The sequence below is a fragment of the Telmatherina bonti genome, assembly GCF_933228915.1.
Source record: "Telmatherina bonti genome assembly, chromosome: 16".
NCBI lineage: Eukaryota > Metazoa > Chordata > Actinopteri > Atheriniformes > Telmatherinidae > Telmatherina > Telmatherina bonti.
This window is the reverse complement of record NC_136614.1, coordinates 11,928,008-11,942,659: the sequence shown is the minus strand read 5'-3', so window position 1 is coordinate 11,942,659 and position 14,652 is coordinate 11,928,008. Positions and strand designations below refer to the sequence as shown.

Below are 14,652 nucleotides of genomic sequence, written 5' to 3'. Positions count from 1 at the left end.
CAGAACCAGGGCTTAACTGTGGTTGTCTATCATTCTTTTCATATTTATAGAGATAATTATTGAATTTTTTCAATATCTTGAAATAACAAGGAACATTTTCTCATGAAAACAGGATATTTTATGATAAAACAAGCTTTGTTTTGATGAGATAACGAATTAAACTATCCTACTATCAGTGGTACATTATAGACCGTATGTAAAAGATGGACGGAGCCTCCGTGACGTCACCAGTAGTTTTTCAAAGAGCTAAATTGAAGTTCATTGGGAGGTTCCCCCTGTCACCCTTTTGGCAGCGTTATACGTGGAAAATACAAAAATGGGTAAAAACGTAGAGCTGAGGGGGGGGGGCTGTGAGCAGGGGGTGGATGATTGACATCTAGCAAACACTGACCTGCCTGTAGCTAAGTGCTAACTGAGCTAACCTGGAGCTAACAGGAGCTAACAGAGATAAGCAGGCTAAAGCTAAGTCACGCTGTTAACCGGCTAAAAACCACGGTTCTGCCTTCTTGAAGCGAGAGATCGGGTACCAGTCAATCAAAAAAACATGCCCCTAAATATGCTAAATTTCAAGTTGAAATTACTTCTAAACAGAGGGGTTAGAAAAATTCACTCCCCCCACAGTTGTCATGAAGGTAAACCTGACCTAATAAACCTAAAATGTTTTTTGTACCAGGCTATTAACATGTTTATTTCTGCTGTGAAGTTGGTCAAGGGGGGTCATGGGGTTTTGCTCTGTATTGGAGCCCCTAGTGGATCAGGGGGGAACTGCAGTTTTTGTCACTTCCGCATAGACTTCACTTTTTTCGTCGTAGGTTGCTGCTTGTGTTAAACACATCTAAACATGGCCACTCTCAGCTTCCGTACATGGCTGTTATACTAAGAAAAGTTCAGCTCTGTAGACCTTTAAAATCCAGTTTAATTAAGTCTGTCTTGTTAAATCATTACTGACAGATAAAAACATTAAGAAAACTCAAGATAATGTCCACTGATGACTTTTATCTCTGGAAACGGCCATTTGACTGATTGGTGTTATCCGTCATTACTTTACATGCAATCTGTGGTCGGAAACTGTAATATTATAATTAAATTTATTACTCAGCTGGCTTCTGTAGTAGCTAATTTAAACATCAAAGTCTCCAGACAAGTTCACTAAAATCTTAAAAAATTATTCGTCTGCAGGTGCCTCAGTCTTCAAAAATACATGGAGGATTTAATGGGAGTTCATTGCAGGCCTGAAGCATGAGAGTTTGTTTCCCTCTGAGTACAGCTGATACAACACGGCAGAGTGCAGTGTCCTCGTGTTTGTGTCATTCCTTTAAAACAATAACAAGCTATCATGTTGTGAAAAACGATGCAATCACACCGTAATAAAAGAAACTATCAGAAACAGAATGCAGTAAACCTTTGGTCTGCCCACTTGTTACGCATGCAGAGACTATAACTGTAAATCTGAATCGTAAAGGCGAAAGAGGATAAAAAGCTGTGCACATGCCAGGATGAAGAAGGAAATGTTTAAACCCAAAAACATCTTTAATAATTCAGGGAAAGAAGGGAGTATAAAGCGAAGGAGGCACAGAGTCTCACTGGGCCTTAGAATGAGTCAGACTGGGCCGTTTCAGTCTGATATGTGAGGGCTGGACTTTGTTCCCAGCGAGTTCCAGTGTGAGTATATCAGACAGCCTGTTCCAGCTGACGGCAACTCCTCTGACTTTCTGTTCCAGTTGTGTGTCAGATGTGTGCGAGGTCATTAATGCTGAAGTAAAAGCAACTCAACATCACTGCTGTTTTGTATTTTCTCTCTAAAAGTTGGCGGTCGCTGGAAGATCTTCATTTTAAAGGCAATCATGATCAGCCGTAACTTCAAGAATGTGCTGGTGGTCTCCATCGGGTTTCTGTCCCTGTTCACGGCTTACGGAGGCCTGCAGAGCCTGCAGGTACGTGGGAAAGTAAACTTTACTTTGTCATTAGAATGTAAGAGCAGCAAATATGAAGGAAGTTTATAACACTTTAAAATTTTTACACCTTAAAATATTTGTTCTTAATATAAACTAATTATAGAAAATAAACTAGAATAAGATGATGAAAAAAAGAAAGAAATCTCACATCTCACCTTGAAGAATTGTATTATAGATAATTAAATATATAGGTTGATATCCAATTATAAGTAAGCATATTTTTTGTATTTTTTGTAAATGAATAGTTTACATGATAGGATGTAATATGAATTGACATTACATGCATGCATTTACTTATGTAAAAATGGATGTAAAGAGATGATTTTGAAGATGTAAATACCTTGTATTCTAGGATTGTACTGAAATATTGATGTGCTGTGTAACTTTTTACAAGTTTTTTGTTTTGATATAATTGTGCCGGACCCCAGAAAGAATAGCTGTAGCTTGCTACAGCTAATGGGGATCCTTAATAAACTAAACTAAACTTTAAAAGTGGGTATAATTCAAGGTAAAATCTGTCATATGTACAAAGTTTGATTGACAACTTTCTTTAGTTACATTTTTGTCCATTTCACAGTTTTTTTTAAATAATTTTAAGCCGAACTATAAAGTATTGCGTAACACGTCACTTTCTTTTTCACCATATACAACTCATGTTACAGCTTTCTTTTGCAGTAAAGTTTAAAATTCAATGCAGCAAACTGCACTGCTGAGGAAAGCTTACATTAAAGAAGAAGTGAAACAATCCCGTGAGTTGGTATTTAGGATGAAGTTAATTGGGAAAAAGTTAAAAAGGAAGAAGAAATAATATTAAATGGAAAGAATACTTTCCTAAAACTACAACTCAGGATAAATAAAGGAAAACACAGCTTTGGTTTTAGAATAAAAGAAGAAACGGGACGACACAAACATCATTATAGGAAGAAAATTCCCTTTTTTTTTTTTGTTTAAATGAAATGAATTTTTATCATTTTGTCATGAAAATATTTGCAGAAGTTTTTCAGCTAAGTCGTCAAAACAGAAACACAGCAGGGGGTAAAGTGGGGATCCTTGTTTTGCCCAGGGGCACTTCGGTGTGTAGTCAGGATTCAAACCAGCAACTTTCAGGCTGTTCCTCCAGAGCTATCAGCATGTAGAGCGGCGTATGGATACAGGAGGGTTTCTGACTGATGCGTTTAGCAGATGGCTGAAAAAACAAGCTGGAAACAGGTAAACGTGAAAGGATCTTCATCCGTTTCTTCCTCTGTAGAGCAGCCTCAACGCCGAGCAGGGGATGGGTGTGGCGTCTCTCAGCGTCATCTACGCCTCCATCATCATCTCCTCCATGTTCCTGCCTCCCATCATGATCAAAAATCTGGGCTGCAAATGGACGATCGTTGCCGGCATGGCGTGTTACGTGACTTACTCCTTTGGGAACCTCTACCCCGGATGGTAATCTGTCCCATTTTCAGTCTAATGTTGGTTTTAGAAGGAATTATTTTTATTACTTTCAGGATGTATTTTACGCATGTTCTGATCAAACATCTGTTTTTTTTGTTGTTTTTTTTTTTAAAATTGCTTGTTTTTTGGGGTTTTTTTTGTTTAGTTGTCTTGTTTAGCATGCAGAGCAGACATTTGTCACTGCGCGGTCAGTAACATCAGAAAACTATGAGTTTTATGAACACGTGAAACAAAATTTCAGGAAGGAACCATCCACCTTGACCAGTTTGAGTCTCGAGGTCATGTTTATTGATCACTTATCACATGTAAGTTGCCTTGGATCAAAGCATGTGCCAAATGACTGTAGAATGGAACAGAATAGATTAGGGATGTAAATCACATCAATATGGGGGTAAACGGACCTGGATCTGGATCAAACTATAGTGAAATTATTGGAATATTTCATCCAGTTTCAGCGAGGTTGCTGGTTTGAGCCTCGGCAGAGGGGTTCAGTGTGTGGAGTTTGCATGTCCTGCCCATGTACGTGTGGGTTCTTACCGGGTACTCCGGGTTAGGGTTCATGTTCGTTCGCTGCTCTGTGCTGGTCCTGCGATGGACTGGCGAACTGTCCGCCATGCATCCTGCTTCTAGCCTGTTCACTGCTGAGACAAACTCCAGTTTCCCTGAATTAGAACAAACTGAACAGAAATCAGTCATGAGATAAGGTGAGGAGCTCAGTCATCCAGGAGCGGATCAGAGTAGAGCCTCTGCTTCTCCACATCGACAGGAGCTTGTTGAGGTGGTTCAGGCATCTGGTCAGGATGCCTCCTGGACGCCTCCCTGGTTAGGTGTCCCTCTGGGAGGAGACCCCAGGGAAGACCCAGGACACGCTGGAGGGATTATATCTCTCGGCTGGCCTGGGAACGCCTCGGGATCCCCCCTGCAGAGTTGGCAAATGTGGATGGGGAGAGGGAAGTCTGGGCTTCCCTGCCGAGGCTGCTGCTTCCGCGACCTGACCCCGGATAAGCGGCAGAAAATGGATGGATGGGTCTAGAAGTTCTCTTAAATGTACATACATGTACATTTCCATGTGTGTAGTAACTCTGAGCACCTGTCTGAAATGATGCTCGGACAACATCTTTTAAGTCACAAAGAAAAAATATATGAAGTTCAATGTTTTATATTGAATAAATCAACGCACTGCTTGGCATCTGACAATACAAAAAGTCTAAATTATTCAGAATGAAACCAAAAGTCTGAAACTTTTCGCCAATCAACCTGCTTCTGAGATTCTGACTGTCGCTGCTAAATCCTACATGATGCTAATGCTTCTTAATAAAAGAGAAGAAAACTGGTAAACGATGTTGTGCCTTCTGCTGCAGGTACACCCTCATTCCCACCTCAGTGGTCCTGGGTTTGGGAGGATCTCCTCTGTGGTCGGCTAAATGTACCTACCTGACCATCTCTGGGAACGCGCAGGCTGCCAAGGAGGGCAAAAAGGGTTCCGACTTAATCAACCATTACTTCGGCATCTTCTTTTTCATCTTCCAGTCGTCGGCCGTGTGGGGGAACCTCATGTCATCGCTCATCTTCGGACAGGACACCGACATCAGTAGGTGTAGAGAAAAAACAGCCCCGAGCTGAAGAGAGAAGGGACGTCCAGTTTGACGTCTGCTCCAACACACATTAACACAACTTAACCAGCTGCCGAGAGGATCCATCTCATTTCAATCAGGTGTTTTGGAGCAGAGAAACATCTAAAACCTGCAGGACTTTAGCGCTCATGATCCATACTGGACATCCCTGTTTGGTGTTGGAATGATAAAAATCAGTTATTTCAGTAAAGCATTGATCTGATTCTGATTGAACTGCGGCAGAATCAGATGTGTTGGATGTAGAAACAGCAGAATTTCACACACGCAAGCAGATTTTTCTTTATATAAATGGATATTACCAAAGAGTTTTTGGATGCTATTGTGGAAAAGTGCAGGAATGTGGTTACATGTCTCCATTACTGACAAGACCAGCCTGAAACATCAGAAGCATCATTAAAACTACACAAAAACTAGGATCATACACAAAAAAGACATTTTAAACAGAAAATTGTGTTTTATTACACATACGTGAGGATAATAAATACAAACCAAAGGAGGTAAATGAACTGCAGGCGAGTGTGTTACAGTAACCCACAGGTGTTGTCATCTTTATGAGCCTCAGTTCAGTCTATTAAGAGAGGGCGTGTGCCTCAGCTTATCGGATGTGATTTTATGATTGTACTGCTCCTTCATCAGATGATAAGATGACACAGTCCTTCTGTCATCATTTCTGCTTGTATTTCCTTCATACTTTAGGAGACAGAGGCTCCTGCCTGTAAAAATAGAGATTTATTTTAGTTTTTCATGGAAAAAAACCCATAAAAAGTAATTTTTCGTCACATTTTTAATAAACTGATCAACATTAGTTTAATTTTCCTTTAAAAACTACCTTAAACAACCAAATGAACACATAGAAAAGCAACTTGTGCAATGTTCGGACCTGATTAACACATATTGATTCAGTTTAAATTTAGCATCTTTCTCATTTTATCTTCCTACAGGCTGAAAATGTTACAATGCTGGTTTTAAGTTCATTTTTATGGGAAAACCTTTGTAATTGTTGGTTACGTTTATTCATCTAACGAAGCTGCGTTTGTTTGATGTCAGGTAACATCCCAGAGGAGGTGCTGGAAACCTGCGGAGCAGCTGACTGTGGCCTGAATGTGAACGTCACTGGTACCTCCAACAAGCCTGCACAGCGACTGGTGTGGATACTGGTGGGATGCTACATCGGTAACCTCAGTTTGCAGTTTATGTCAGGGGTAATCACTTCAGTCCAATGAGCTCCGCAATCCAGCAGGGCTTCTGTGTGTTCCTGCTTCAAAGCACTTAAATCACATTAAACTGTTCAGGTTCAGCACAATTAATCATTCATTCAAGTCAGCTCTGTTGGAGCAGGGATACATGGAAAACCTGCTGCAGACCTCATAGGGAGCGAACTGAGCAGCCCATGTTAAGGGACATTAGTTCTGTGTGGATGAGAAGAACAGAGGCCTGACACACAGAAACGTTGTCTTTGCTCTGGTAGGTGTGGGCGTGCTGGCCATGCTCATTGTGGCCATATTTCTGGACAACATCGACCAGGAGCAGACGAGCCAGTTTCGTGAGAACAGGGCGCCGTTCTGCCACACGTTCCTGGCCACGTTCCGGCTCCTGAAGGACTGGAGGCTTCTGGTGCTCATCCCGCTCACCATGTACAGCGGCTTTGAACAGAGTTTCCTTTCTGGAGAGTACACCAAGGTGAGAGGGCAGTCGCTTAGATGGTTAAATATGCATGCAATGCTAATATATCGACACACACCACGTCTACACAGCTGAATGCTGAGTTTCTGCCATGTGATTGGATGATTAGACATTTGTGTTGACAAGAAATTAAACAGATGTTCCTCCGAGTGGCCAGTAAGTGTCCATGATCCAATAGAACAGTCTCTATTGAGAAAACAAGTGTTAACGTACCTTGGTATAGTATCAATGGGCACACGCTGTGATACATAGAAACCATGTTACTGCACCAAAGGAGATAGGCCCATAAACAAAAATATTCCACTGATATCACACAATGATAAAGCCACAAGCCGCACCCATTGGAATCCCTCCTGCCCCCCATGCACACGCGCGCACACACACACACAAACACACACACACACACACACACACACACACACACACACACACACACACACACACACACACACACATACACACAACGCATGCTGTAATGGTTTCAGGATCTAACAAATATGACTGCCGTGAATTTTGGTCCCATGTATTTCTGGGAAGATATGAGCAAACCGTGCTTCTAGCGAGAAGGCTTTTTTTTTTTGTGGGTTTCCATGGTAACATGGCTTGTCATATTAGAAAGATTTGATTGCCATTTGGTCCCCAACTTGTCACAAAGTTTCCTGCCGAATTTGGAGTCAATCGCACAAATCGCGTCAGACTAGTTTGTTCAAATGCAACGCAAAGTGAAAAAAAAAAAAAAAAAAAAAGGGGCAAAAATGGGCGTGAAACTCCAAGATGGTGGACGCCCCCTTGCCATGGCAACAGGTGTATGATTTTTTTTTTTGCTTGTCTTGGAGTGTTACACGTGTGTGCCAAATGTCGTTGACCTACGTTAAAGTAGATGTTCGACATCCATTGGGGGATTTTTTTCCATGTCTAAGGGTAGAGCTGTAGAGCCATTTTTGCATTGAAGAATATCTTCATCTTCATCTTCAGCTGCTTATCCGGGGTCGGGTCGCGGGGGCAGCAGCCTAAGCAGGGAAGCCCAGACTTCCCTCTCCCCAGCCACATTTGCCAACTCTGCGGGGGGGGATCCCGAGGCGTTCCCAGGCCAGCAGAGAGATATAATCCGTCCAGCGTGTCCTGGGTCTTCCCCAGGGTCTCCTCCCAGAGGGACGTGCCTGGAACACCTCACCAGGGAGGCGTCCAGGAGGCATCCTGACCAGATGCCCGAGCCACCTCAACTGGTTCCTCTCGATGCGGAGGAGCAGCGGCTCTACTCTGAGCCCCTCCCAGATGACCGAGCTCTTCACTCTATCTCTAAGGGAGAGCCCGGCCATCCTGCGGAGGAAACCCATTTCAGCTGCCTGAATACGAGATCTCGTTCTTTCGGTCACGACCCACAGCTCATGACCATAGGTGAGGGTAGGAACGTAGATCAACTGGTAAATCGAGAGCTTCGCCTTCTGGCTCAGCTCCTTCTTCACCACGACAGACCGGCGCAGAGTCCGCATTACTGCAGACGCCGCACCGATCCGTCTGTCAATCTCGCGCTCCATCCTTCCCTCACTCGTGAACAAGACCCCGAGATATTTAAACTCCTCTACTTGAGGCAGGACCTCACTCCCGACCCGGAGAGGGCAATCCACCCTATTCCGGCTGAGGACCATGGTCTCAGATTTGGAGGTGCTAATTCTCATCCCAGCCGCTTCACACTCGGCCACGAATCGCTCAAGCAAGAGCTGGAGATCACGACCAGATGAAGCCAACAAGGCCACGTCATTTGCAAAAAGCAGGGACCCAATCCTGAGGCCACCAAGTCGGATCCCCTCAACACCTCGGCTGCACCTAGAAATTCTGTCCATATAAGTTATTAACAGAATCGGTGATAAAGGGCAGCCTTGGCGGAGTCCAACCCTCACCGGAAACGAATCCGACTTACTACCGGCAATGCGGATCAAGCTCTGACACCTGTCGTACAGGGACCGGACAGCTCGTACAAGGGGGTCCGGTACCCCATACTCCCAGAGTACTCCCCACAGGAGCCCCCGGGGGACACGGTCGAATGCCTTCTCCAGGTCCACAAAGCACATGTAGACTGGTTGGGCAAACTCCCATGCCCCCTCCAGGACCCCAAAGAGGGTATAGAGCTGGTCCACTGTTCCGCGACCAGGACGAAAACCACACTGCTCCTCCTCAATCCGGGATTGGACTATCCGGCGGACCCTCCTCTCCAGGACCCCTGAATAGACCTTACCAGGGAGGCTGAGGAGTGTGATTCCCCTGTAATTGGAACACACCCTCCGGTCCCCCTTCTTAAAAAGGGGGACCACCACCCCAGTCTGCCAATCCAGCGGTACTGCCCCCGATGTCCACGCGATGCTGCAGAGGCGTGTCAGCCAGGACAGCCCCACAGCATCCAGAGCCTTAAGGAACTCCGGGCAAATCTCATCCACCCCCGGGGCCTTGCCGCCAAGGAGCTTTTTGACCACCTCAGTGACTTCAGCCCCAGAGATAGGAGAGTCCACCCCTGAGTCCCCCAGCTCTGCTTCCTCATCGGAAGACGAGTTTGTAGGATTGAGGAGGTCTTCGAAGTATTCCTTCCACCGACCCACTACATCCCGAGTTGAGGTCAGCAGCTCCCCACCTCCACTGTACACAGTATTGATGGAGCACTGCTTCCCCCTCCTGAGCCGCCGGATGGTGGACCAGAATCTCCTCGAAGCTGTCCAGAAGTCTTTCTCCGTGGCCTTGCCGAACTCCTCCCATGCCCGAGTTTTTGCCTCGGCAACAGCCGAAGCCGCATGCCGCTTAGCCCGTCGGTACCCATCAGCTGCCTCCAGAGTCCCACAGGCCAAGAAGGCCCGATAGGACTCCTTCTTCAGCTTGACGGCATCCCTCACTGCTGGTGTCCACCAACGAGTCCTGGGATTACCGCCACGACAGGCACCAACGACCTTACAGCCACAGCTCCGGCTGGCCGCCTCAGCAATAGAGGCACGGAACACAGCCCATTCGGACTCAATGTCCCCCGCCTCACTCGGGACATGTTTGAAGCTCTGCTGAAGGTGGGAGATGAAGCTCACTCTGACAGGGGACACAGCCAGACATTCACAGCAGACCCTCACAACACGTTTGGGCCTGCCAGATCTGACCGGCTTCCTCCCCCACCATCTGAGCCAACTCACCACCAGGTGGTGATCAGTTGACAGCTCCGCCCCCCTCTTCACCCGGGTGTCCAAGGCATGTGGCCGCAGGTCTGACGATACGACTACAAAATCGATCATCGAACTGCGGCCCAGGGAATCCTGATGCCATGTGTACATATGGACACTCTTATGTTGGAACATGATGTTCGTTATGGACAATCCATGACGAGCACAGAAGTCCAATAACAAAACACCATTTGGGTTCAGAGGGGGGGGGGGACCATGCCTCCCAATCACTCCCCTCCAGGTCTCACTGTCATTGCCCACGTGAGCATTGAATACCCCCAGCAGAACAATGGAGTCCCCAGAAGGAGCACCCTCCAGCACTCCCTCCAAGGACTCCAGAAAGGGTGGGTACTCTGAACTGCTGTTCGGCGCATAAGCAGAGACAACAGTCAGGAACCATCCCCCCACCCGGAGGCGGAGGGAAACTACCCTTTCATCCATCGGGGTAAACCCCAATGTGCAGGCACCAAGCTGGGGGCTGATGAGAATGCCCACACCTGCTCGGCGCCTCCCACCATGAGCAACTCCAGAGTGGAAGAAAGTCCAGCCCCTTTCGAGAGTACTGGTTCCAGAGCCCAAGCCATGCGTCGAGGTGAGTCCAACTATATCTAGCCAGAACCGCTCAACCTCGCGCACAAGCTCAGGCTCCTTCCCCACCAGAGAGGTGACGTTCCACGTCCCTAGAGCCAGCTTCTGCAGCCGGGGATCGGACCGCCAGGGTCCCCGCCCCTTGCTGCCGCCCAGCTCACATTGCCCCCGACCCCTACGGCTCCTCCCGCAGATGGTGAGCCCACGGGAGGTGGGGCCCATGTAACCCTTTCGGGCTGAGCCCAACCGGGCCCCATGGGCGAAGGCCCGGCCACCAGACGCTCGCTCTCGTACCCCGCCTCCAGGCCTGGCTCCAGAGGGGGGTCCCGGTAACCCGCGTCCGGGCAAGGGAACATTTATGCCCAGGTATGTCGTCGTCATAGGGGTTGATGAGCCATGCTTGGTCTGGTCCCTCCCCTAGACACCTGTTTGCCATGGGTGACCCTACCAGGGGCATAAAGCCCCCGACAACATAGCTGCTAGGATCTTCGGGACGCACAAACCCCTCCACCACGATAAGGTGACGGCTCAGGGAGGGGCATTGAAGAATATGTGAACCATATATTTTTTAAATTTCGTGGGGATTGTGGTGTGTACCAAATTTCACAACTTGTCGAGGGTGTTTAAGGGGTCAAATATAAAGTCAATGCACTTGGAAGAAGAATAATTAATATATGTAAAACCATGATTTCATCCAAACCTTGAACGCATCACATTACTATGCAGTTTGAAATGTTTCTTAAACTATTAAAGCAAACTCTGCAGGCATTAATCAAACAAAAGCAGCTTCAGATCAACAGTAGGATGACCCATGGGGGGTGGGGGGGGGGGGGGGGCAAAGACCAGCCGTGACACGTTTTGACCTTTCAGAGTCGTCATACCTGCAGTGAGGAAACGGTTACATGTTGGCAGAAAAAAGCACCTGCAGATCTGAAGATCACGTGCAAACCATAGACCGTTTATGAAAGATGGACGGAGCCTTCGGCGGTTAAAAGTGAAGCCTATGTGGAAGTGCATAAAACTGCAGTTCCCCCTTCATCCACTAGGGGCTGCAAAACAGAGCAAATCCTCATAGACTCCCATGTTAAAAAGACCAACTTCACAGCAGAAATAAACATGTTTACAGCCTGGTTCAAAAATCCAGGCTGTAAACATTCAACTCAGCTCTTCATAAATCTAAGGATGACGTCACGGAGGCTCCACCCATCTTTTTATATACAGTCTATGGTGCAAACCCCCTGATGGCGCCATGCTCACCATTCTCCGCTCCGTTTGCCGCTGGGTCTTTAAACATTTCCTAACCAACCAGAAGTTTGATTGGATGAGTAAAAAGATGCGTCTCATGTTGTGTCTTTGCAGAACTACGTGACGTGTGCTCTGGGGATCCACTTTGTGGGTTTTGTGATGATGTGCTTTGGAGCATCAAACTCCCTTTGTTCCTTCCTCTTTGGGAGGATTGCTCGGTACACCGGGAGAGCGCCACTCTTCTGCCTCGGTAAGATCTGTTAACAGCTATACGGAACAGCTATATTATATATAACAGCTATAATTTTATCTTTAAAAACCCCATATTGCCCCTTGATCACTAAAGATCTAAATACATGTATTATACATCATATCAATAGAAAAAACAGTACAGGCAATTAAAATATGTATTGAGGCGTTGTCTCAGCCTCCGTGTAATGCGTCGTAAGAGCTTATATGGACTCTCGTAACTTCAAAACTTTTTATTTACATTTGTTTAATGAGCATTGTAAAGATGAGAACCATGTAACCTGAGGATCGTCTGTATTTCCAGTCTGTTTGGGCACCATTTATGTCATGTGTTAAGGTAGGGTTAGCTACAGACGGCTTGAGGTTTCGAGGACCTTGACTGGGTGAGCCAGTATATGTAGCTGTATAGAACAAATAGTTCTATATCATTTCATTTAAGGTTATATTTTTTGTATTTAAATTATTGAGCAATTTATAAAAGCAAAGCAAAATGCTTTACAGAGTACGAAGAACATGAAAAGGACAAAAGGCTGCTGCATCCTTCACAGAAGCGAGAACTTTTCCTGGTTTCAAGAATTATGTCATTTTGTTCTTACAAACTTGGTTAAAGACAGTTCGACACGTCGAGCTGGCTAATGGGTGTGGTTAAAAAAAAGGAAAGCATGAAGCGGAAAGCTGCTGGTAAAATTATTTGTTTTGATAAAACAGCTGATTAAAGTGGTGAGAAAGTACAAATATTTTTACATCATGGGATTAAAACACTCAATTCCAGGTGTGTGCACAACCCAAAGTATGAAATAACTGGGTTTATTGCACATTTACACAGTGATACCCGTACGTACACGAAGCTTCTCGTATTGTAAGAACGAACCAGATGAAAACATTTTTGTCTTGTTCTTGCAGCCTCAAAGTTTTAGCTTCTCGTTGAGGATGTAACAATTTTAACAGAACTACTAATAATGTGACGAAGCATTAAATGTCTGAGTTTGAGCACTAGTAGCCAATCAGAAGTTGAGATCACAACGTTGTTAAGTGTTAATTTTCGTGTGTGGAGCTGAGCTCATGGTTGTGCCCGTGTGCGTTAATTGGAAAAGAGTGAGTCGTGGTCTGAAAACGCACACATGTGCTTATATCTGCTAGTTGTATAGTTTTGTACATGCTAGAAGGCGTGGTAATAGTATTTATGTTAATAGTGAACCTGCTAATGTGTTAAGTGCACTAATGCCGACAGCCTTGCGGTAGCTCCTTACTAATTAGTATTATGAGCTATTCCAATTGTTCTGTCATTCTTGTTTAGTTGTATTTATTACATTTTAATTCAGATATGTTACTTATTTGTGTTACAGAACCACACTCAATACCAGGACAACCAGTGTAAGCTAAAGTTAAATAATAAAGAAGACGTCTGAATCATCTCCATGCATTCTTACCAATGACCTCTGGTGGTCACAACATTAATGGACCAGTCAATTTAGCTCTCCCCTCAACAAATAACAAAATAAAAAAATACTCTTACAAAAAGTTTAAAAACAAAACAAAACAAAAAAAAAAAACAGGGATTGTTTTGGCAATGATTTGTTATGTTTTTTGTTTTACATTCAGCCGCCTTGGTCAACCTCTCCTGCATAATAGCTCTTTTGTACTGGAGGCCTCATCCCGATGACCTGCCCGTCTTTTTTGTGTTTCCTGCTCTGTGGGGCATGGCGGATGCTATCTGGCAAACCCAAACCAATGGTAAGAAAATCATGCCGTATCCTGCCACAGATGGAGTGGGTACACAATATCGTTAGCATTAAGACACATCAGAACAGGAAGATGTGATGCGTTACTCACAGAAACAGTTAAAAAACAAAGAAATATTATATATTTTTTGCTTTTATTCTGCCTCTAAAACCAGAACTTAAAGCTTTTCATGAGTTTTATCACCAGTTTGTGACCTCTAACGTCTGTCTTGCAGCTCTTTATGGTGTCCTCTTCCCAAGAGACAAAGAAGCAGCGTTCGCCAACTACCGGATGTGGGAGTCGCTCGGTTTCGTCATCGCCTTTGCTTACAGCACGTTTCTTTGCCTCGAGTACAAACTTTACATCCTTTTGTCAGTTCTCGTGCTGACGATGATAACTTACCCCATCGTGGAGTATTACGAGCGCAAAAATCCCACAGAACCTGTTAAAGCAGCAGAATACAGAAGTCACAAAGAAGCCGTGGAAACAGACGGAAACAAGATCATGACTCAGACACAACTGTAGGGGATTCTGCTGGTTTGTTTATAAAGCCCTTTTCTGTCCCAGCTGCTCACCGGGTGGCCGACACCGATGCTGGACGATCACATTCAGCTTTAAAAACTGAAGTCCTCCAGCTGAGGGGTGTTGAGTATGGATTGGGCCAAAACGGACATACCTCCCCTGAGCTATCTGCTAAAACCTTTAATTTTGTTCTGCTTCACCTCATCAAAACTGCACGTTCATATTTATCCTAAAAGTTTTTCTTTTCTTTTTTTTTAAAGTCAAGCCTGAAATTTCATCATTTGTGTTCATTTATTCATCACCAGTATCACATATTGATAATTACATACCTGAAATCTACCTTCTTTACGACTCCAGATGCTGTTTTTTACTTGAAAAGCTGCCTTTTGTGATGCACTTCTACAAGCAGTGGTGAGATCA

At 45.0% G+C, this 14,652-nt stretch overlaps 1 protein-coding gene across 1 annotated transcript; it reads left to right on the top strand.

Annotated features, from left to right (window-relative positions):
- Positions 1 to 1,844: 1,844 nt before the first annotated feature.
- On the top strand, positions 1,845 to 14,235 carry unc93a (unc-93 homolog A; the record flags this gene model as incomplete). Its single annotated transcript, XM_079255709.1, has 8 exons — positions 1,845 to 1,934; positions 3,205 to 3,386; positions 4,757 to 4,986; positions 6,077 to 6,202; positions 6,498 to 6,709; positions 11,854 to 11,989; positions 13,591 to 13,722; positions 13,946 to 14,235. The coding sequence occupies 8 exons, from the start codon at positions 1,845 to 1,847 to the stop codon at positions 14,233 to 14,235; spliced, it is 1,398 nt and encodes a 465-aa protein (XP_079111835.1).
- Positions 14,236 to 14,652: the final 417 nt, after the last annotated feature.